This window comes from Balaenoptera acutorostrata, chromosome 9 (assembly GCF_949987535.1).
Source record: "Balaenoptera acutorostrata chromosome 9, mBalAcu1.1, whole genome shotgun sequence".
NCBI lineage: Eukaryota > Metazoa > Chordata > Mammalia > Artiodactyla > Balaenopteridae > Balaenoptera > Balaenoptera acutorostrata.
In genome coordinates this window covers 13983558-14005793 of record NC_080072.1, presented here as the reverse complement: position 1 = coordinate 14005793, position 22236 = coordinate 13983558, and the positions used below count along the sequence as shown (strand labels likewise).

The 22236-nt window shown below is 53.1% G+C and overlaps 4 protein-coding genes across 11 annotated transcripts in view; 2 read left to right on the top strand and 2 right to left on the bottom strand.

Annotated features, from left to right (window-relative positions):
• Positions 1-34: 34 nt before the first annotated feature.
• On the bottom strand, positions 35-4695 carry KBTBD4 (kelch repeat and BTB domain containing 4). Of its 5 annotated transcripts, none has more exons than XM_057553425.1 (4): positions 4594-4695; positions 3052-3874; positions 2083-2189; positions 35-1635 (listed from the first exon to the last, which is right to left on the bottom strand). In XM_057553425.1, the coding sequence occupies exons 2-4, from the start codon at positions 3710-3712 to the stop codon at positions 775-777; spliced, it is 1629 nt and encodes a 542-aa protein (XP_057409408.1). In that variant the 5' UTR covers positions 3713-3874; positions 4594-4695; the 3' UTR covers positions 35-774. The 5 variants fall into 5 exon arrangements, with proteins under 5 accessions (XP_057409408.1, XP_057409409.1, XP_057409407.1 ...); XM_057553426.1 differs by having other exon boundaries at positions 3052-3672; positions 4594-4688; XM_057553424.1 differs by having other exon boundaries at positions 3052-3910; positions 4490-4656.
• On the top strand, positions 4683-9532 carry NDUFS3 (NADH:ubiquinone oxidoreductase core subunit S3). 2 transcript variants are annotated; one of them, XM_007181227.2, is made up of 7 exons: positions 4683-4839; positions 4945-5013; positions 6157-6254; positions 6593-6742; positions 7641-7766; positions 7899-8018; positions 9281-9532. In XM_007181227.2, the coding sequence occupies exons 1-7, from the start codon at positions 4767-4769 to the stop codon at positions 9446-9448; spliced, it is 804 nt and encodes a 267-aa protein (XP_007181289.1). In that variant the 5' UTR covers positions 4683-4766; the 3' UTR covers positions 9449-9532. The 2 variants fall into 2 exon arrangements, with proteins under 2 accessions (XP_007181289.1, XP_007181290.1); XM_007181228.2 differs by having other exon boundaries at positions 4686-4839; positions 4948-5013.
• A 1559-nt stretch (positions 9533-11091) lies between these two features.
• FAM180B (family with sequence similarity 180 member B) lies at positions 11092-13369 on the top strand. The gene is made up of 2 exons (XM_028166237.2): positions 11092-11209; positions 12304-13369. The coding sequence occupies exon 2, from the start codon at positions 12334-12336 to the stop codon at positions 12697-12699; it is 366 nt and encodes a 121-aa protein (XP_028022038.1). The 5' UTR covers positions 11092-11209; positions 12304-12333; the 3' UTR covers positions 12700-13369.
• A 479-nt stretch (positions 13370-13848) lies between these two features.
• Positions 13849-22236, bottom strand: part of LOC103003876 (mitochondrial carrier homolog 2) — a 44607-nt gene continuing 36219 nt past the window's right edge. For 2 of the 3 annotated variants that reach the window (XM_057552283.1, XM_057552284.1), the window contains exons 13-14: positions 17988-18516; positions 13849-14982 (exon numbers count right to left, since the gene is read on the bottom strand). In XM_057552283.1, coding sequence (XP_057408266.1) covers positions 14003-14982; positions 17988-18516 — 1509 coding nt within the window. In that variant the 3' untranslated portion in view covers positions 13849-14002. Of the gene's footprint in view, positions 14983-17696; positions 17958-17987; positions 18517-22236 lie in introns of those variants that run through there. The other variant, XM_057552285.1, reaches the window with a different exon arrangement.

Here is a 22236-nt window from a genome sequence, read left to right as displayed (position 1 = left end):
GTCACCGCTTCAGAATTCAAAACAGACACACATATCCCTTCAAAAACTTTTATTTGTATGAACAGTTCCTAGCTCTTGGCTTAGCTTAGAGCTTTTAAAAGAGTAGAGACCTTATATATTTGAGTTTGAAAAAAGTTTCTGTGATTAATCAGAAATAATCCTTTCTACTTCTTTCTGGCTTACTCCTTGGAATAAGCCAAAAATAAAACCAAAGTATACATTTCTTGACAGACAGATGAAAAACAACAGACGAACGTCCTGAATTCTAGGGTAGACTCTTGCTGGTGAAGGACACCTTCAGCTTAGTCCATTCTCCCAGCCAAAGCCTGAAGGAGAACTCTAACACCTAATTCTTCGTGGAAAAATGACCAATTAGCCACTTAACAGGCTATGGAAAAAAAGGAAGACTGGGCATCTTTCCTTCTGTCCCGGGATCAGGGGTGCTTCTATTTAACACTGATCAGGTAAAGAGGGGAGGCTGTGCCTAAGGGCGGAGAAGAGGCTTGCTCTACATGCTCTGTAGGGAGGCACAGGATTACAAGGGGATGGCGAATAGGCTGGCCTACTCTCAGTTCAAGCAGCCAGCTGAGAAGCAGCAGTCTAAAAAGCCCCAAACGGAACACCCTTATGAGTTCAAGGGTTTAGGCGCTGCCTTTCTAACATGTGCCAAAAAATAACATAGTACCTGAATGGGGGCCTCCGGGACTTTGAGTTTGGATGGGTAGGTGCTGGAGAAAGGGAGGGCAAAAGTCAGCTGCTCTTCCCCTCACAGCCTTAGGCCAACACAAACTGCAAATTGGTAAGCAGCACCTTAATGCCTCTAGTGACAGTTACAGCTGAAGTGGCAGGATCAAGCTTGTAGGTGTTGGCGTCCCCCTTTTTGTATCGGTCACGAAAAACATAGATGCTCCCATTACAGCTGGCGATCTTCCAGAGGGATGGGGCAGAGCTCCATGCCTCAGGAAGGCAAAGCCGGGTAAAGCTGTCTAGCAGGGGATTGTAGCACACCAGGGAGTCCCCTTCAGCCACGATGAACACCAGATCCTTATGCACAGCTGCGTGCATGCGGCCAGCGAAGGGCAGCACATAGGGTTTCACGTGACACTTGTCTGTCTCTGTGTCAAAGCACTGGATGAGTCGAGACGGTTTGGTAAAGAAGTCCAGGTCATTCTCCTCCCCCCCTAGTAAGTAGATGATACCGTTGAGGTTGGCACCAGCGGCCCCTGACACAGCCACCTCTAACTGGGTTGTCTCAGTCCAGACGTTATCACCTACCCGATAATAGATAACTGCATTGGAGAGGGTATCCTGCAGTGTCTTGCCACCCAGTGAATATATGGCATCTTTCCCAGGCACAGACACCAGGGTGTGCTGGAGTCGGTCACGGGGCAAAGGCGCACACCATTCCCAGTCCACAGTGGCATTGTTGCACTTCCACATGCGCCGTGGGATGGACCCTCCCACCACGTACAAGTCTCCGCCATGCTTGCAGGCTGCAGTGATCTGGTGGCACAAGCTGTTCTGGCCACTTACACTGATGGAGTCATCTTCTGCACAATGTAAGGACACAGCCAACGAGTGGGTACGAGATGACTCTTTCCCAATCAGGTAAATGTGTACATTCTCCCCAATTTCCTATTGGTGAAATTAAAGGTATAAATGGTATCTATCAGTTCTAGGCTAAGGCTCACTTGAGACACATATCCTTAAGGTCCTAGACCACACACTTGTACCTTGCTCTAACCTACTTGGCTCTAGTTACTGTGTGTCATCCTGACTCTCCTCTAATCACTTTCAGGCATCTTATGCTGGAACAGAAAACCTGTTACACTCATTCCAGCTTTTTTTATAACTATCATGAGCTGGTACTTCGGATTATTAATGTAATGATGAGAGTAGTTCTCTCAAGGAGCTTTGGAGCCCAGAGGCTGGTGGCTTCTGGTCTCACACACACATCCTCCTCCCCAGCTCTTATCAGTTTCAAGCCAGAGACTTATTTACCAGCATCAAAGAGGCCAGGCCAATAAATGGCTGGAGTGCATGGATATCATGGTGTCCCAACCCTAAAGATATCTGCCTTACCTTCAAGCTAGTCCTGAGTGACTCTGAAAAAGCCTCTCTTTCTTCTTTATTAAAATTGATCCAGGCTTCTATTGCCTCTGTTGGGTTCTGGGAGCATGGAACTCCATCTGTAAATACCAGAGGAAAGGTATGGTCAATGGCAATCTGACAATCCAAAAGGGAAATTTAGAACAAGTGGCTTTAAAAACGTGAACCTCTTTGTTAGACTACCACCATGTATGTATATGTATATGTATGAGAAATTAACATAAAATTGCCTTTTTTTCTTGTTTTTTTTGGCAGCATCATGTGGCATGCGGGATTTTAGTTCCCCGACCAGGGATCGAACCCGTGCCCCCTGTAGTGGAAGCGTGGAGTCCTAACCACTGGACTGCCAGGGAATTCCCCAAAAGTGCCTTGTTTCTTTTAATCAAAATGGATGATTTGATATTCTCCTACTTGCCATGGAAGCAATCTACTAGGCTACAAAACTCACACTTGAAGTATGGTTATACCTCACTTGCGGAGTCAGGATTGTTACCTAAAAGTTGGCAAATCACTTGAGAAGCTTCTTATTTAGGTATCTTGACTCACTGTCAATTTACTTACGTATCTAGTCCCACAAATACCTGCAAAGTACAGAATGGATGAGACCACTTATGCACAAGAGAGATTAGAATATAAATGCAGATAGCTCCTCACTACCTTTTGTGGCTAAGTGCTGCTTTTTTTTTTTTCTTTCTAATCCAATATTTGTATATACTGTGAAATGTTGCTTTGTTTTCCTAGCCTCTTCGTCTGGAAGGGACTCTGTCTCTGATATCAGCTACTAAATCTGAACTCTCTCTCAGAAGGTATCTAAATTCTTATCAAGAATAATAATGTAAACTAACACCAGGAAGCCTGAGGGTACCCTTCTCCTAAACTAGAACATTCACTGAACATCATACCGGTGTAGCTGGGTATGATGTTCCCCCTCTCTCAACTTACCAGAGATGATATCAGTGAGCAGATGGTGGGGCAAGTGGAGAAATTCCTCTGTGCTCTGCAGCTGGGCCAGGTGGGCCTTGGCACAGTGCTTGGCAGCAGTGTAGAGCTCAGGATCACTGTGTCGATCTGCCAGCCACATCACCTGAAGGCAGTTGCCCACCTGCACTGTGCGTGCCAAAAACCGAGAACACTCCTCAAAAAGAGATGTCAGCTGATACATGTCTGACACCTCATAAATTTCCTGCAGCTCCTCAGCTCGAAGTTTCACAGTCCCATGGTAGATATAATCAACCAGGAGCTGGAAAACAGACTCGCTGACATCCTGCAGCACAATTACCCGGTTGTGGGCCTCCTTCAGGTTGGAAGTGAACATGGACCGGAAGAAGCAACTCTGAGCTGAGAGGACCAATCGGTGGAGCTGAAACTCCCGGCCTTCCACTGAAATGGTGACATCAGCAAAGAGCTCTTCCTCCAAACACAGTTTCATGATGCCTTGAGCCACGCGGCCTGAGTGTGACCGATCTTTGAAAGTGTAGTTCACAAAGTAGTTCTCATCCATGGATGCTCCAGGCTCCTCTGGTGATTCCATGGTAGTAGCCCACTTCTCTCTCTGCCAGCTGTCTGCAAAACACCACCACCCTGAATAACTTAAGTAATCCATAGCCACAGTCTATGAATCCAATTGTCCAATGCAGGCAGGGAGAAGGGAAAAGTGAGGGCACAGTCGGCCCAGATTAGCCTTAGTCCTGGCCCTGTTAATGACATCTCTGATGTTCTCCTTCAACCAAAGCTGGACTCATTCTCTTGCAGTGACATCACATTCCTGATGAAATAAAAATTTCGTACTCTGGGTGTTTCCCTGAGAAAACACGGAATACTCCTTTTCTTTATGAAACAAAAGGCCTGGTATTTAGGTCAACACATGAAAGCGAGGGATTGGAGGAAGCCTATGATTTTAAAAGCCTGGCAAAAAGCCTTACTAACCAAATAACTATTAGCATAAAACTTGTGAGGCTCGGGGCAGCAGAACCTGACAAAAAGATCCCCATGTCCTTGTGGCCAGGCCCCTCTTTCCCCGCGCAGGGAATCCAGACCTTACAATCTGAGGTTTGTCCTGGGACATCTCTCAGATCCACATTTGCTCTTTTCTGAGCCTCTCCCGGGCACTTCCCCGCTCGTCCTAATGACTCCCCAAGGCTTCCTCCCAGAACTCGAGACGGAGCCCAGCCGTCCCTAGCACGGGGCCCGAGGAAGCCCACCGCCACGTGCAGTGTTCCCGCTTCACCTGGAGTCGCCTGGGAAACGGTCGCTAGGGAAACCGTTCGTCTCTCCCCTTCCCCCTAGCCTTGCCCGCCGGCCCTCATCAAAAGCTTAGCTCAGGGAGCGGGGGAGGGGTGTGGAATGTGGAACCCAGACCTCTCGCCCCTTCTTCTCTCACCAGTCTGGTTCCTTAGGATCCTTGCCTTCTCTCCAGCCTCTGTCACACCAAGGTAGGGCACGTTCACCTCACGGTTTCCCCACCTGCGGGCTTCGCTTTCTCACCTGCCTTCCCTCCTTTCATTCCGAAGCCCGGAACCCGGAGCCCGGAACCTCTGCTTCCGACTCCGCGTCCGCCCAGAAGAAGATCTGTTGCACACTTCCGCTTCCGGTCCGTGCCCTTGGGGCTCCGTGTCCTACAGGTCTGCCCTCGGCTACCTGGAGTGCATCCGGGGAACATGGCGGCGGCGGCGGCAGCAGCGGCTCGGGGGTGTTGGCTGGGGCTCGTGGGGTCCGCTGCGCTGGCCAGAGGTGAGCAGTGGACAGCCGGCTGAGGCCCGGGGCAGGAACGGCTACACGCCCAGCGCAGGGAGTTCCTCAGGCCTCACCCTGCGCTTCGGTGTCTATCTTCCCAAGCAGTGGCCTGGAGACCCTTGGTGCTGTTGCTGCCGGTGAGGAGGGAAAGCACTGCGGCAGACACGCGCCGTGAGTATGTGCGGGTCCGGCCCTTCTCGGGACTACAGGCGGGGGCCCCGTTCATTCCCTTTGTCAGATGTTTGCCCTTGTCCTGGGCTGCCCTCCTCTGCGTTTCCTGGCAAGTCTCTGTTCGTCCTTAGAGAGCTGACTCCAATGGTCCTCACTCTGCAGGCAGAATCGGGCCCTCCCTGTGCCCTTAGGCCTCTCTGTTATGGTCCTGTTGCCCCTTGTCCATTTCCATGATTCCCTTTTTCTCTGATTAAACTGTCAGCTCTTTAAAAGCAGGAAACCTAAACTTTGGGCCTCTGAGTCTTGTTATAATAGTAGCCCACGTTACTTGAATGCTTATTGTGTGCCAGGCACCTTGCTAAGCGATTAATGAATGATTATAGTCTTCACAAGAATCTTATGAGGTAGATAGTATTATGCTCTTCTACTGTAGAGCAGGAAATAGTCCAGAGAAGTAACTTGCCCAGGATCACAGCACTAGTAAGTGACAAAGTAGGCCTGCCTGCTGCCAAAGGCAGAGAAAACTTAACAGTTACTCTGCAGCCTATGATGTGTGGTTGCTCAGTGATTTAGTGTTGTATGAATGAGTGTGCGGAGATAAGTTACAGTCAACGTAAGCCAAGTGGGAGTCAGGAAACCTGACATTTCCCCCTTTCTGGGCCTCAGTTTCCTCATCTATGTCAAAAAAAAAAAAGTTTCAACTACATAATCTGTGATGGCTCTTCAGCCCTGAAGTTCTTCGCTGGAGAACCTGCTATGAGCCAGATGCTAAGGAGATAAAGAGAAACAAAAGTTCTGGTTCTCACGCTTAAAGAGCTTCTAGTGTGGAAAGAGAGCTGAGACATATGCTGCTTTAGCAGAAATGCAGGCATTGTGAAGGAAGAACCATGGAGTAGTTTTGAGAAGAGTCAAACACCCCAGCTGCAGTAATAAGGTGAGGCTTTGTGGACTGTGTAGGTGGCATTTTCCCTATGTTTTCATCACTTCCTGTTCCATGGAAGAGGAAGCTTCCACTTCACCTTTCTCAAGGTTCTGCAGAGAGTCCTGACTGGGAAACAGCACCCCTTACAAGCTTGAGAGACTGAATGCAGGGCTAGCTGCTGCCTTGTACTTTCCTTTCTTAAATATGCCTTCTCCTTCCAGCCACTGTCAGACCACGGAATGATGTGGCCCAGAAGCAGCTCTCAGCTTTTGGAGAGTATGTGGCTGAAATCCTGCCCAAGTATGTCCAACAAGTTCAGGTAATATTCACTACTGTTGTTTGGGTTTGGGTCAAGAAAGAACCATGTTGAGACTTCCCTGTCGGTCCAGTGGTTGGGACTCCGCACTTTCGATCCCTGGTTGGGGAACTAAGATCCCACATGCCACGTGGCACGTGGCAAAAAAAAAAAAAAAAACAACAGTGAAAGAAAGAACCGTGTTCTCAGGGCACGTGGGAGTGGGCAGCCTGGAATCAAACCACAGATTCCTCCATCCCAACTTGGTCTTTTTTCTCTGCCTTAAACCAGGAGACTCCAGCTGAAGTTAGCTGCTCCCTCTGTAGCTTTGTTCCTTCTCCTCTCCTGTTCCATGTTTGCAGGTGTCCTGCTTCAATGAGTTAGAGATCTGTATCCATCCTGATGGAGTCATCCCAGTGCTGACTTTCCTCAGGGATCACACCAATGCACAATTCAAATCCTTGGCTGACTTGACAGCGGTGGATATCCCCACCCGGCAGAACCGTTTTGAGGTCAGTCAGGAGATTTGAGGTTTGGAGAGTAAAGGAGGGAAAGGGGACAGAACAGTTTTAGGGTGATAGCTACCTTTGGGAACCATAGCCTCCTTAGTTTCTGTTCAGGTCAAACAATACAACACAGCAGTTAAACCAGGGCCTCAGAATCAGGCAGACCTTGAGTTTGAATTGTAGCTTTGCCATTAGTAGGCTGTGTGGCTTCAAACATTTTCTTAGATTTTTCTGGCTTTAGTTTTCTTATGTGCAAAGTAAGTACAAAAAAAGCGTAAAACCACCCTATCTGATAGGGTGGTTGTGAGGATTAAATGAGATAGTACAGGTAGACTGCTAGCACACAATAAGTTCTCAATACATATAGCTATTGTTATTGTTAGTATGGTCATCTACTTTTTGCCAGATGCTGAGATTGAGAGAGAAATAACACCCAATACCTGCCCTCCAGGAGTCCCCCACACTCTAGTGAGGAAGAAGGACACATAAAACAGTTTACTGTAATAACATAATTCACGGGATGTTATAAGAACACAGGCGAGGCATTTAGCCCTGTCTAGGAGGCTTTTATGAAGGGAGAGAGAAAGTTTGTGCTGAATCTTAATGGATAACTAGGAGACCAGGAATTAGCCCAGTGAGGGAGGGCAGGTCGGGAGGCATCCAGTAGCATGAGCAAAGACAAGCATGCTGACAGGCTGAGCTATAGTGTGGCTTAGGCCTTTGGAAGTAGTTGCGAGTATAGGAGCATCTTGAGGTTTTGAACTTCGGGACAGAAGGCAGGTTCACAGGGTGGAACTTTAACCCACCCTGTATCCTCATTATTATGCTCCCACTCAGGGACTTCTGTACCACACCCCTCAGCCTGTGGTCCTCTTGGTCCTCCAGCTCCCTCCATTCTCCCTAGATTGTTTACAACCTGCTCTCTCTGCGTTTCAACTCCCGGATCCGTGTGAAGACCTATACAGATGAGCTGACACCCATTGAGTCTTCTGTGTCTGTGTACAAGGCAGCCAACTGGTATGAGAGGGAGGTGAGTTACTGGACGTGGTGGACCCGCCTCTGGGCCGGAGTTGCAGAACTGATTGAAATTACTGGATACAGTGCAGCCCCTCACCCTGTGTTGGCTGTGATGGCTGGTTGCCTGAGTGCCTCTTTTTTCTAGATTTGGGACATGTTTGGAGTCTTCTTTGCTAACCACCCTGACCTAAGAAGGATCCTAACAGACTATGGTTTTGAGGGACATCCTTTCCGGAAAGATTTCCCCCTGTCTGGCTATGTTGAGGTAGGAGCCTTGGAACTGGGCAGCAGTCTGGGCAGGGAGGACCTGGTAGGGATCCTGGGCAGGAATTATGGCCATTGGATTGCGGTGGCTTAAGAGCATCAGTACTAGATTCCGTCCTAGCTCCACTCTGACACAGTTTTCTCATCTGCAAAATGGGGCCAATAATAGTACTTAACAGTAGTAGATTTGCAGAAAACTAATTGATGTATGTTTAAAAGGGGAGTATTGTAAATGTTCAATTGATGTTAGCCATTATTTTAATGGTCATTTTAATGACCAAGGCAGACTTGAGGACAGTTTGTCACCAAGATCTGAAAGTGGAGCATCTTTTTACCCTGCCCTGGATCTCTGAGAAGGCAAGACATTAAATGTTCAGCCCTTGAGAATGGCCAGAGGCAAGGCCAGTAACAATTGCCTATAAGAGCCTTATAAAGAATTTCAGTGCTTTACTTTACTACTGCAACATGTTGCAGGTTATTAGCAGGAAGATGGTTTATTATATACATACACACGTGCTTTTGTAGCAAAGTAACTTTTTAGAAATGTTGAGATAGTGGCAATCCAGCCCATCACTTCACACCCAAATGCTCCTGTTTTCTTAGTGTTTAGCATGGTCCCATTCCCAGCACCCAGTTGTCCTTACCTTATCCAACTGATCTTCCAATAACAAGAAAAGCCATGCCACATTTATTGCCTTGCATCTTGGCAGTGATAATGCCAAGGCCACAGGGCCTGAACTTGAGTGCTTGCCAGCTTAGGTTTATTCTTTCCAGCCACTAACTTGCTCCCTCATCATGGGCAAATGCTTACCGTCAATTTATAAGAGTGTGTGGAGGGAATTCCCTGGCGGTCCAGTGGTTAGGACTCCACGCTTTCACTGCCATGGCCTGGGGTTCAATCCCTGGTTGGGGAACTAAGATCCTGCAAGCCGCACAGTGCAGCAAAAAAGAAAAAAAAAAGTGTGTGTGGATGGGTGAGCAAAGTCAGTTCTGGTGGAAAAGGAGCTCAGAGCTCATGATGTGGGGATGGTGGGCAGGGGGGCCTGCCTGGGTGATGGCAGGGCATGAGATAGAGGCCATTTTAGACTGTGGTTGGGTTGTGATCTGATGGGTAACACAGATGAGGATGGAGACTTAACAGAGGCTGGGACAGGAGTCAAGGACAGAGAAGTAAAGGGGCTGAGGAAGGCTTTGGGAAAGTGGGCCTCTAGTGGCTGTAACAAGGTCTTCCTCAATGCTCAAGCCTGCCTTTTTCTTCTGCAGTTACGCTATGACGATGAGGTGAAGCGGGTGGTGGCCGAGCCGGTGGAGTTGGCCCAAGAGTTCCGCAAGTTTGATCTGAACAGCCCATGGGAGACGTTCCCTGCCTATCGCCAGCCCCCTGAGAGTCTCAAGCTTGAAGCTGGAGACAAGAAACCCGAAACCAAGTAGTTTCAGGGAAGGCATGTGTATCCTAGAAAGCGCCATATCTATCATTGAGTGTCCCTGTAAATAAAATCCTACTTAGATTCACCACTTCCTGTGTGCTTTTCATGAATAGAAGTGAGGCTTTGACTCAGGAGAGCAGGGAGGTGCAGGCAGGGGTTTTTCCGACTCCCTTAGACTCTTCCAAACAGGGAGTCTATTTTAATGGGACTAAATAGTGCAGTTGCAGACATGGTGACCTGCAGGCCTGGATATACTTCTGAGAGAGAGATTCTGGAGCTGAAATTGAAAGTTCTCACAATCCACAGGGCTCAGGATGGGTGTGGCAGGATCTCTCCTGAGAATTGGAGGGGTCTCAACAACTGCTGGAGAAAGCCCCTTGACACAGCATACTGTCTGGTGGCAGCTGATGGATCCAGGGGCCTGGGTGGAAGTAGGGCAACCTCTACCCACCCTCATCCTCATCCTATCCAAACAATCACAGGGTTCCATGGGCCAACAGGCAGAGCCAAGAAGAGCTTCAGCTCATTTTGAACCCTGTGTCCTGCTCCCTGCAACCTGACAGTCCATCATGCTTGGCCTAAGGGAATCTTCCTGCACTCTGGCCTGAGCTGAGAATGCTGTAAGCAAGCAGAGGGGGTCCCAGTCTGGGGCAAAAGACAATCAGAAGCTGCAGATCTGTCTGCCAGGAAACAGTACTCGCCACCCCAGCTAGTCTGCAGTCTGTTCAGCCCATGGCTGAGTGCCTGAGGTGGAAGTGTTTCTCTGCCTGTCAATGGGCTGCTCAGCCAGCCCACCAGGCAGTTGAAAGACCAGGCTTTGCAGCTGTTGCTCTTGGCTACTGAGGGGCTCCCTGGAGGCTGGGCCGGACTGGGCTGGGCTGGACTGGGTGTCAGGGGCTGGACTCAGTTGCAGAATGTTTTGGGGGTGACGACAGTAGTGTAACTAACTGCCTGGGCTCTTGCCTACCTTTTTTTTTTTTAATTTTTTTTTTTTAATTTATTTATTTTTGGCTGTGTTGGGTCTTTGTTGCTGCGTGTGGGCCTTCTCTAGTTGCGGCGCGTGGGCTTTCTCCAGTTACGACGCACAGGCTTTCTCTAGTTGCGGCAAGCGGGGGCTACTCTTTGTTGCGGTGCGTGGGCTTATTGCAGTGGCTTGTTGCGGAGCACGGGCTCTAGGCGTGCGGGCTTCGGTAGTTGTGGCACGTAGGCTCAGTAGTTGTGGCGCACAGGCTTAGTTGCTCCGCGGCATGTGGGATATTCCCAGACCAGGGCTCAAACCCGTGTCCCCTGCATTGGCAGGCGGATTCTTAACCACCGCGCCACCAGGAAAGACCCCTTCTTGCCTACCTTTTGGGAGGGCTAAGTCAGAGCTGTTTGCTACCAAACACCTTCTTCCTGTTAACTAAGCATCCCGCCCATCTGGGCAGGAATAGGCTAAGGGCCTGACAAGCCAGGAGCCAGGCTCTTACTGCCAACAACCAAAGATTCCACATTTCTGTGGGATGGAAAGAGCCCCTAGGAAGCCAGAGCCAGCCCCTCCCTGTTAAGCACGGAAGAATGACACGCAAAACAGGGAACGGCTGGAGCCTGCAGTGGAAAGTTGGAGCCCTGGTGTGTTGCAGGCGGACAGAGGTGCAGAGAGCAGCCGGGGAGAATAAGACTCAGAGGACGTGGTGGGCCACGGCTGGGACAATGCAGCTCCTGGCTTGGTTAATGGTAGCCATTTGCTTCCTCCCTGGGGTGACTACAACCCAGCACCGTGCAGGTACCGGGGCCTTAGGGTGTGGTGGACAGGAGCCAAGGAAGGCTGCTGGCTGACAGCAGTTACACTTGGTCCTATCTGAGCCTAGCAGGGCTTAGGGACTGAGGGCATGACAGGTGGCAGGCTGACCTGTGCTGTGGGTGGGGGAGGGAAAGGTGTGGGCCCCACTCAGAACCAGAAAGGTCCGGGTGAAGTGAGGGGAGATAGCCCTAGGTGCTCTCAATGGGCCTGGGGCTTATTCTGGCTGGTGTGCAAAGGAGGACCTCTTAACCTGCCCTGGGCTTTGGACAATCATTCCAAGGGTTAGGCAGCACCCCAGAAGAGGGGTGAAGGAAGCTGCAACAGACATCCTGCCTTGCCTGGCCTCCCTGCCTTGCACACGGTCACTTACCGAGGAGCAGGAAAGAAATAGGTTCTTCTCAAAGGGGTCCTCGACCTTTGGGGAGGGTCACTGGCACTGTTTTAGGTCATGCTGTCCCTAGATGATTATAGGGAGGGGAAATGGGCAGTGAAGTGTCTTGTGACCCGTTGGCCTGGAGCTCTTGGCCAAGTGAAGTGTAGAAGTTCAAGGAGGAGTCCTGGACATTTGCCAAGACAGTATCTGGGTTTGGGATGATGCTTTGGGATCATAAGACCTACGCCTGAGAGAGTGAATGTCAATGTGCATATGTGTGTAGGGGGAGGTGGACATGGGATGGCGTTCCTGTTCTTTTGTAGATAGAAGAACCTCTAGGCACCCCTACCAGGCAGCTTGAGGGGCACTCCTGGGAGGCTGGGGTGTTCAGGGAGGAGCTTGGCAGGGCCCTGACTCCTCTCTGCTGCCCCAGGGCAGCCCATGGACAGCACCAGCGTGGGAGGTGGCCTGCAGGAGCCAGAGGCCCCGGAAGTGATGTTTGAGGTCTTTCCTCCAGCCTGGGACATGGGGGTGGGAGTGTCCAGATGTCCCTAAGCTCAGGGTTGGGAAGGGGGATGCCTCAAGCTGGGGCTGCTGGGGGAGGGGAGCCAACCCAGCATGGGTCCTACTGCCTGCTTATGCCCCCCACCCCCAGCCCCGCTCCCTAGGCCCCAGCCCACCCCTTACATGGCTCCCCTTGCAGCTGCTCTGGTCTGGGCTGGAGCTGGATATCATGGGGCAGCTGCACATCCAGGACGAGGAACTGGCATCCACACGTCCAGGCCGCCGGCTCAGTCTCCTCCTGCAGCACCATGTGCCCAGTGACCTGGAGGGCGCTGAGCAGCGGCTGCAGCAGTTCCAGGACCTGCAGAAGGGACCCCCTCTTAGCCCTTGGGACTTTGAACATTTGCTCCTCACAGGCCTGTCCTGTGTCTACCGGGTCCACGTGGCTAGTGAGGCTGAGGAGAGAGGTCGCTGGGCCCAGGTCTTCGCCCTCCTGGCACAGGAAACACTCTGGGACCTGTGCAAGGGCTTCTGCCCCCAGGGCCAGCCCCCTTCTCTGGGGCCCTCGGCCTCTAACCTTGACCCCTTCCCCTAACCCTCCCCTTCTGCCTGTCATTCTCACCCCAGGCCCCTCCACCCCACCCCCTACCTGAGCCAGGGCCCTCCATCTGGCACCTGGTTCTTCCCACTGTGTTCGGGCCTCTGGGCTCAGCTTGTACCCCGGACCCCAGCTTACCCCTCCCCCATCTTCTTCCCTGGGCCCAGGCTCTGGGTCCCAGGCAGCAGGCACAGACCTAAGGGCAGGACTTGCAGGCAGTGTGTATTGGGGGGGTGGGGGCGGGAAGGGTCAGGGTTGAGAAGTGTGTTTAACAGATGCTGAAAGGGAAGCTCCCAAGTAAGGCCAGGTCAGACCCTCCAACTCCTACCCTGGCACTCCATGAGAGGCAGGATCTACAGGAAACTCGTAAGTGCTCAGTGCCCAGACCTAATGCAGATACCTCTTTTAAACCCAACCAAGGCTCTGGGGGTCCCTAAGTCTCCAGGTACCCCATGTGGGCTAGGAGAATAGACTGGACATTTTTAGTTCAGTCTGTTGGAGAAATGGAGGGACGCAGATGGAGGAACATTATCTTCTGGGGGGCAGGGAAGTGAGAAATGTTTTTTGGTCCATATCGACAAGGCTCAGAGGAGGGAGTAAGGCTGGAAGGGGACTGAGGCTGGCTGGTGTAGTCCTGATCCTGTGTAGCTCATCCCATAAAATGTTCTGTTCTGGCCTCCTGCAGCCCTGTGTCCTTCTGTGTCAGAGGAAGTTGTTTAACCCGTGCCTTGAGCAAACCACCCTCCCCATCCCGGGAGGGCAGGAATCAGGGCAACCAGATATCTACTGCTCGTCCCATGCGCACGCCCTACTGGGAAAAGGAATGTACCGTTTCCTTGAATCCCATAGCCCCAGTGAGGCAGCGGGGTGAAGTCCCTTGTCACAAAAAGGAACCAGATGGGCCCTAAAAATAACGTCGTAGGTCAACGGGGAGGAATTACAGGGACTGACTGGAAAGGGATATGAAGGGGAAGCCCACAACGGGGTTAGGCAAGTAGGGTTCAAGCAAATTCCCACCTCCTCGCCCTCCCAAGGCCTGACCGAATCCTGCCCTCTGCCCTCCGACGCCCACCCGGGGCCAGCTGTAGTCAGTCCCTCACGCCCCGCCCGAGACAAAAGCGTCGCAGTCAAGACAAAGCGCAGGACCCCAGCAGACAGGCGCCGGCGCAGGCCCACTTTATTGGCAGAGTCCAGCCACGCTGGGCGGGCCGTCATGCTCGCGCCGGCGGGACATTCGGGCCGCGGTCCCGGCTTGGCATGCACGCCCCGGGCCGCCCGGGGCTCCTCTCCGGGTCGTGGCTCAGAGCTCCGGAGGCCCGAGGCCGGGCGGGCCGGCGGGGGTGAGGTCGGGGTACACCAGGAAGCCGGAGAAGGTGATGTACTTGCCATGGTTGCTGTAGGCGCCGTAGCCGTCGTGGTCGTGGCTGAGCAGCCAGACGGCATCGCCGCGCCGCAGCGCCAGCATCACGCTCTGGCTCTGCATCTCGCGACGCCGCGACGCGCCGTCGTCGTAAATCATGGCCTGCACCTCGTCGCGGTTCTTCATCAGCTTCACCGACAACGTCTTGCGCGGCAGCTTGCCCAGCGTGAAGGAGAAGAAGTAGGCGCCGGGCAGGCGGCAGCGGAACACGCCAGCCGCCGCGTCGAAGTCGCCGCCGATGTTCACAAGCTCCGTGTCGAAGGCGATGGGCCGGTGCCGCGGCCCCGGGCCCGCGTCCGAGCCCACCAGGCTGCGCGTGCGCGCCGCCGAGAAGGCCGAGCGCGTTTCCGGGGGCGCGGGCGGCCCGCGCGCAGGCGCGTCGGCGTCGGCGTACACCAGGTAGCCGCTGAAGGTGGCGCCGGGTGCCCCGAGCGCGTACTGCTGGGCGCCGTGCAGCCGCAGCCACACCGTGTCGCCGTAATCGAGCTGCAGCATGGCGCTCTGGCTGGCGGCGTGCCGCGCGGCGGGCCGACGCTGCTCGTCGAAGGCCAGTGCCTGCACCTCGTCGCGGTTGCGCACCAGCATCACCGACAGGCTCTTGTGCGGGGCCTTGCCAGCCGTGAAGGAGAAGAAGTAGGCGCCGGGCACGCGGCAGCGGAACTGACCGGTGGCCGCGTCGAAGTCGCCCCCGATGTTCACGTACACCTTGTCGAACGTCACCGCCATCTCCGACGTGCCCTCCAGGGGGGTGGTGCGTGCGGCCGAGAAGGCCGAGTGCAGCTCTGTCGAGCCCAGAGCCGGGCCCAGGGCCCAGCAGGCGGCCGGGCCCAGCAGGCCCAGCAGGAGCGGCAGCATGGCGCCTGGGAGGGGAAGCACGAAGGGAAGGAGACAAGGGTTGGGCAGGGGTGGCCTGGAGACGGGTTCCCTTCACAGACCCGCCCTTGACCCACAACTAGGACTCCTAGTTTCCACCTACACACTTGGACTAGGTCAGTGGTTCTTAAAACTTAATGGGGCCTCAGTGTCACCTGGAGACCCTGTTAAAACACGCATTGTTGGCTCCCACCCCCACCTCATCTAGTATGCGGCCCGAGAATTTGCATTTCTAACAAGTTCCCAGGTAATGCAGAGATGCTGCTAGTCCAGGGACCACACTTTGGGGACCATTAGATTAGGCCAGTGTTTTTGTTTTTGTTTTCTTTTCTTTTCTTTTTTTGTAACCACCGAACTCCTTTTTCAAGTGAAAGCTCACAGACGTATACCATAGATGCAAGCAGAAATGCTCTGGTCAGAGGGTCCTATAGCCCTGTCTGCTGGGCTTACACATCGCCTCCTCCTTGACACCCAGGGGCCCTGGAAACGCAGAAGGTGGTCAGGGGGTCTCTGAGTTTCCTTCAGCCTCCGATTTGCTGCATTTTCCTGTGTCTATTCTATGGTCCTTACTTAGCCTGCCCCTCACTCAGGCACTGGCTCTCTATACTGATATCCTCCATGATGGCTGCTGGGTAAGCCCCCATTTTGGCAGGAAAGGAAATAGCCGCTCCCTGACCCATTTCCTGGCCTCTGACCCACTTAAGGGTCAGCTCCCACACTGGACCTCTGGACTCTCCAGGGGCCCTTCTTGCACTAAAGAGGCCAGAACAGATGGGCTTTGAGGTAGTTCCCTCCCCCTGTAAAATCAGAGTAAGAGAAAGAGACTCCTTCCTCTGGGCTTGGGGGCTGGTCACTGATGGGAAAGAGAGAGCCAGGAGCTGCTGGGGATAGAGTGGGAGAGCAACAATTCCAGCACGGCTTTGGCAAGTCTGTGAGGTCAGCAGCTTGGTTCCTCGGTAGCAGTGGTGGAGTGGAGAGGACTGACAGCTAAACCTGGGCCCAGGTCCTGGCTCTACCCGTTACACGCTGTGAAACCTTAGGCAAGTTCCTTAATTTCTCTGGGCATGGCTCCCTCTGTAATTGGGGAGGAGACCTGCCTCACAAGCTTACTGTGAGGATGCCCTGAGAAGGCAGGTGTGAACACCTTCGTTGGATGGCAGTGCAGTCAATTTTTTGAGAAAATCGATCTGGTCAAGTTTTTTTTTTTTAATTTTTAATTTTATATTGGAGTATAGTTGACGATCAAGTTCTTGACATAAGGGGTTAGGGTTCAGTAACTCCTACCCTTGGAAACTTGGTAAAGGCACTACTTAACTCAGAGGACTAACTCTCCAAGGGTAGGATTACATAATGCTTCCTAGTAGGGCATAGGCTTTGGGGATTGAATACCCTGAGGACCTGAAGTGGAGGCAAAGCAGAAAAGAAAATGAGCTGGTAACAGCCTAGGCCGTGGGCCTCTATAGGAAGTGCCCGGGGAGTGTGTGTATCTTTGTGTCTCTTAGAGACACCGGGGACCTGCCAAGAAGGGTTGCCAGGTGCAGCAGTGCAGATGTGCTGCACAGCACAAGGACGTTCACCTGAGGGTAGGTGGGTGCTGGAGTCCAACCCACATTCTACTTGCCCAACTGTGTGGAACTGCTGCCCTTGGGGGAAAGTGTGCCTTTTTCTAATTCTCATAGTAAGACCCCCAAGTCCCTAGCCCAGCTGAACACTCTCTCTTTACACAGGAAGTACCTTTTCTCATTCTTACAAAGGTGCCCCACGGGCTACCCAGTACCCTTGGTGAGGGCAGGGGCCGGGAGGGGGGGCATGTGCAGTAGTGAAGATTGCACCTCACAGTATTCAGTGCAATCCCTTTCACAGAGCTCTTTGGACACATCTGGTGTCACAGCCAACCTGCGAGACAGGTGGGCCCTCTCCCATTTTATAGGGGAGGAAGCCAAGGCCCAAAAGGGGGAAGCATTTTGGCCCAAGGCCACCCATGGAGCACTGAGGCAAGCCTTGAGGTCTTTTGACTCCAAATTCAGTGTGCTTTCCTCTCCACCACCTTTCCATTCTAAGCACAGCTTTTTCCAGCCAACCTGTCATCTGCCTCAGTTTCACTTTTTGCAAAAATAGAAGTGGAATGAGTCTTGGGATCTAGGGTGAAGGGGAAAGAAAGCAAAGCCAACCAAAAAAATATTCTTAACGTTTTTGTCTTCTGGGAGTATGGCAACATCTCAACTCTTCCTGACCCCGCTGCTCTCCTAGCAGGTCTTGCCCCAGGAGCACCTGCCCACTCCACCCTCAGTAATCTTCCTGCCAAGCCTGGTGCACCCTGCCAGTGCCAGAGGGTCCTCCTGTGTGTCCAGTACCCAGCCTCCATTTCACCCACCGCTGCCCATTTCTCAGATCCGTAGGTCCCCATCCTTCCCTAAACCCACTTCCCGGAGCAGGTCAGAGGTGAGAGGGTGTCAGGTGGGCATCACAGCTCCAGGGAAGGAAATGGCTGTTCCTAGCTGCATTCAGGTGAGGCTCAAAATAATCATCCTCAAAGAGAAAAAACTAGGACACAGTGCGCTGGACAGACCCAGAATCCTAGAACCAGGGTAGAGGTGCAGCCATGTCAGGCTAAGGGGATTCTAGAGACCCCTCCCTACCAAACCCCAATTCCCAATCACTCCCTCCCTCAAGCTCTGCCCAAACCTCCCTCCCCACCTACCTTGAAAACCCCTCAGGCTCCCAAGAAGATAAGTCCCCCTTTCACAGACGAAGCCAATTAATCCTTTCTCATGAAAAATAAAAAATAAAAAAAACCCTCGGAAAACGGTACCCCAGACCCTCTCTCCCCCAGACCTTCCTTTATCCATCCCTTCGGAGTAAAAGCCCTTGAGCCTCTTTCATGAAAAAAAGCTCCCAGGTCCTCCTTTCAGGGAAAAAGGACCCAATTTCCCGGCCCCCGCTTCCAGTCAAGGAGAAAGCCTGGATCCCCGCGCCCCAGAGCAGCCCTCACCTGGCTGGGGGCGGCGGTCGGTCGGCTTCTCTCCGAGCCCGCGATCCGGCTCCGGGCTCCGGGCTCTGGGCTCCAGGCGGGCCCCGGGCTGCGCACTGACCGCCCGCGCTGCGGCGGGGCCGGGCCTGGCGGGGACGGCGGCGGCGGCGGCGGGCGGGGCGCTGGGACCCCGGGGTGGGCTCGGGGTGGCGGGGCAGCGAGGGAAAAAGGGCTGCTGAAGAGCGAGGCTCCGGGGCCGCGCGAGGAGGGGCGGGGTAGGGGCGGGCAGGGGGAGAGGCGGGAGGGGAAGCGAGAGGGAGGGGCGCGCCGAGGCCGGGGAGCCGAGCGGCAGGGCCCAGGGGCACCGCACGAAGAAGGCCCCCCGCGCAGGCAGCGCGAGCACCGGGCTCTTCCTCCTCCGTGACCTCCCTAAAGCTTCATCCTCTGGGTCTGGAGAGCAGGCATCATTAATCCAAGTTAGCAGATGGGGAAACTGAGGCAGAGGCCAAACTAGCGGTGGCTCAGGGCACTCTACAGACCAGCCTTCTCCCTGGATTGAGGAGAGGGGACTGGAGCAGGGCGCAGAGACTGCACTAGCCTCTGGACTGCAAGGACAGTGGAAGGTGAGAGTTTGGCTGGGACAGACGTCCAAGCTGAGTGGCACCGGGGGAGGGGGTCGGAGGGAAGAGAAGGATAAATGGATCAATGCTGCCAGTAAAGGAAGGGCTTACAGTGACCTGTCATCTCACCTCCAAGTCGGAAAATGCCTATGGTTGGTAAGGAAGGAAGGAGGAAGACAAAACCCCCAGACATCAGAGGGTCAGCCTGTGCCCCCTGGGGAGGGGGTGAGGAAGGAGGGGAGTCCTTGGGGCAGAATTGAGTGTTGGCAGGAAGGCTGCTTCCACAGCATCCGCAAGGAGGGAGAGGGTTGAGAAGGGCAATGGGAGGGCTCCAAGGGCCTGTTTGCAGAGGGACACTGACACCCTGCCTAGCTGGGCCGGGGTGGCAGGACCCAGCAGGACACCAGGGCTGGGAACAGCTGTCTTCCCACCGCAGCACTCACCGAGGCCCTTCCACGGCTTCCACTCTGGGCTCTGGCAGCACCTCAGGGAGGCTGCGGTCCTCTCCTGACAGCTGTGCAGGGGACGACCTGCCTGGCACTCAGTCGATGCTGACCGAATGGATGGCTTTTGAAGAGCCCCACTCTTCAGCTGCCAGAACAGGACCCCTCTGCCTAACCCCCGATTGACTCAGGGGCCTGAGCTCTGCCACAGACCCTCTGTGTGGTTTCTGAGAAGCCTGGTGCCCCGTGAAATCCCCTGTCCTCTGGAGCTCTCCTTCTGGAACTCTCAAAACTTACACGACCCCAGTTAACCTAACATGGGTTAGTCCTGAAGGTGTTGACGGTTATGATGAACTCATTAAGTATTCTCCAGGGTGCTGAGGGAATGATAAAATGAATAGATACGTGCCTCAATAGAAAGGGATGGATGGAGGCGTTTTGGCCCGGGCATGGGGGCATTTGGGGACAGAGGGTGAAGCACCTGTCTAGCCCTTCAGGACCATCTTTTGCCTCCTTCACCAGCCTGAAAAGGCCTAGGTGGGGTGTGGGGGGAAGCCTAGGCGGGCTGGGGAAGACAGGAAGCCAATCTGCGGCAGCCACAAGCCTTCTTCTGGACAAGGAGGTCGGGGTTGCCATCTTGAAGGTGCATTTTGAAGGTGTGATTCCAACAGTGGGAGGAATGGGAAGAAGGCAGGACTCTCAAGGCAGAACAGTTAAATGCCAGTGGGGGTCTGTCTCAGGCTGAAAGCCATCTGACACTTTCCCTGGGTCCACAAAAGCATTTCAGCAGAGAAATGAAACGTTCATTTCATTTCTCTGGAGACAGGTGGCTGAGGCAGATGACAGCAGGGTTTTTGCTTCAGGGGATGGGACAAGGTGGAGGCCACTGGCAAAGGGATACGGAGGAGGATGCCATGTACTGGTGGGCATCTAGGGCAGGCTGGGGGTGCACTGGAATGAAGTTAGGAGGCAGCAGGGTTCAGAGAAGAGCCCTAGGGCTAGGCTGTAGCTCCTGTCTGCTCCTACCACAACACAGTGATAATTTTCATAGCAAGTTCCTTTCATAGGGTGTAGCAGATGCTACCAGTGCCCCCAATCAAGCCCCCAGGTCTACTCGGAGGTCACCTGCAGACAGTTTCTGAACTTGCTCCCTGTGTCTCTCCTGTGGCATTCCCAGCTTTGGACGTGAGTGTGGGGCAGGCTGGAAGTGGGGAATTAACGCCCCCAGGGGAACCCTCAACCAAGGAGGGCCCAGAGTTAGCGGATAAATCCTCTAGCTTTCAGTCCCTCTGACAGTGGGATAATTTCCAATGCCCAGGCCTGTTCCAGTCTCAGAAAGACTCCAGCAGAATGGAACCTAAGTTGTCCATGGGGAAAGCTTGCTTATCCCTGTATGCTTTGCTTGCTTTCCTCTCTTGCTTGTCTCACTTCCCCACTCTCTCACCCTGCTTCTGGGATCACCTCCTAAATAAACTACTTGTATCCAAATCTGTCTCAGGGTCGGCTTTTGGGGGGAACCCGAACTGAGACAATGAACGATAACTGTGTTAAGTGCTTTTTCATTTCGCCCATTATCTTATTTAATTTCTACTTATTTGTTTGTTTATTTTTAAATTTATTTTTGGCCACACCATGAGGCATGTGGGATCTTAGTTCCCAGGGATCGAACCTGTCCCCCTGCAATGGAAGCATAGAGTCTTAACCACTGGACTGTCAGGGAAGTCCCCTTATTTCTTAACATCGCCTGAAGTAGATGTCACTAACCCAATTTTACAAATGAGGAATAAAGAGGTTAATGCAGAGGTAGGATTCAAAGCCAGGTCTGTCTAGCTCCAAAACCCAGTCCTTACCCACTATGCTCTGCGGCCTCCCTAATTCTCTGATCCTCTCTGGGCCTTAATTTTTCATCTGTAAAATGAGGAATGGGCTCTTGAGTTTGAAGGGAGGCAACGTACCCATTGTCTCCAGCAGCTAGGCCTGGTCAATGAGATGTAAGCAGAAGTTATTAGGAGGGACTTCCCTGGCGGTCCAGTGGTTAAGACTCTGCGTGTCCACTGCAGGGGGCATGGGTTCAATCCCTGGTTGGGGACCTAAGATCCCGCATGCCGCGCAGCGTGGCCAAAGAAAAAAAAAAACTAAAAAAAAAAAAAAAAATGATGGTGAGGATTTTACGTAGTGCTGATAGAGTAAGGGAATGGGATCCAGTCTAAGGTAAGAGGGTGAGCAAAGGTGTGGAGGTAGCATAGATCGGCCTGTATGTGGCTCAGTTGAAGAGGGAAGGGTTTGTGAAGGAGGCCTGGCAGGTGAGGTGTTGTAGGGCTTAAATGCTGAGCTGAGGACCTTGGTTTATCCTGCAGCAGGGGGTTAGGGCTCAGAGCAGTATTTAAGATTACTCCTACCACAGAGTGAAAGGCAGGAGACAGAAGAGGTGAGGAGAGGCAGGGAGATCTCTAAGGAAGAGAAAGGGAAGAGACAGATGGAAGAGAGACTAAGAAGAGCTTCAGAGACTGACAGAGAGAGCGCGCGCGCACAAGCTCACAATTTAATTAGCTTCCTGGCTTGCCAGTGGCTTACAGGGGAATTAGCAGAGCTCAGAGTCTAGGGACCTTGCTGGGAGTTGAAGGGAAGCTAATAAGAAAGACAACAACAAGCCCCAGGGAGAAATGAAAGAGGAGGAATCGTCAGCCAAGCAGAGATGCCGGCAGGAGAAGCAGATGTCAGGGCGCTGAGTCCCTGCCTTCCTTCGAGGTTTCAGCTTTCCAGGGCAGTAGACATTTAGAGCCCCTGGGCTGGCCTCCTGGCCCCACTGCCCCTGGTCCCAATCCCTCTGAGCACCTGGTAAACAACGCAGAATGGGGGCAGTTGGGAGTGGCTGTGACAAGTTCCCCTCTGTTGGCCCTTTTCCCAGAAGGGAACCCCCAGGTCCCTTCTGCAGATGGGGAGGTTGAGGCCAGAAATGCGGAGGTGGCCTGCTCCTGACCAGATGTGGCAAATTGCATTTTCCAAAGACAGCTGTGATAGCATCTCCCATCCCACCCTGCTCTTCTTACACCGGGACCATGCCACTCCCCTCTGAGAGGAAGACCTAGGTTGGGCGTAAAAGGTGATGCTGCTTCTGCCTGGCGCTCTCTCTCTTGAAACTCACACTTGGAATCCAGCCATCATGACGTGAGAAAGCCCAGGCCACATGGAAAGGCCACGTGCAGA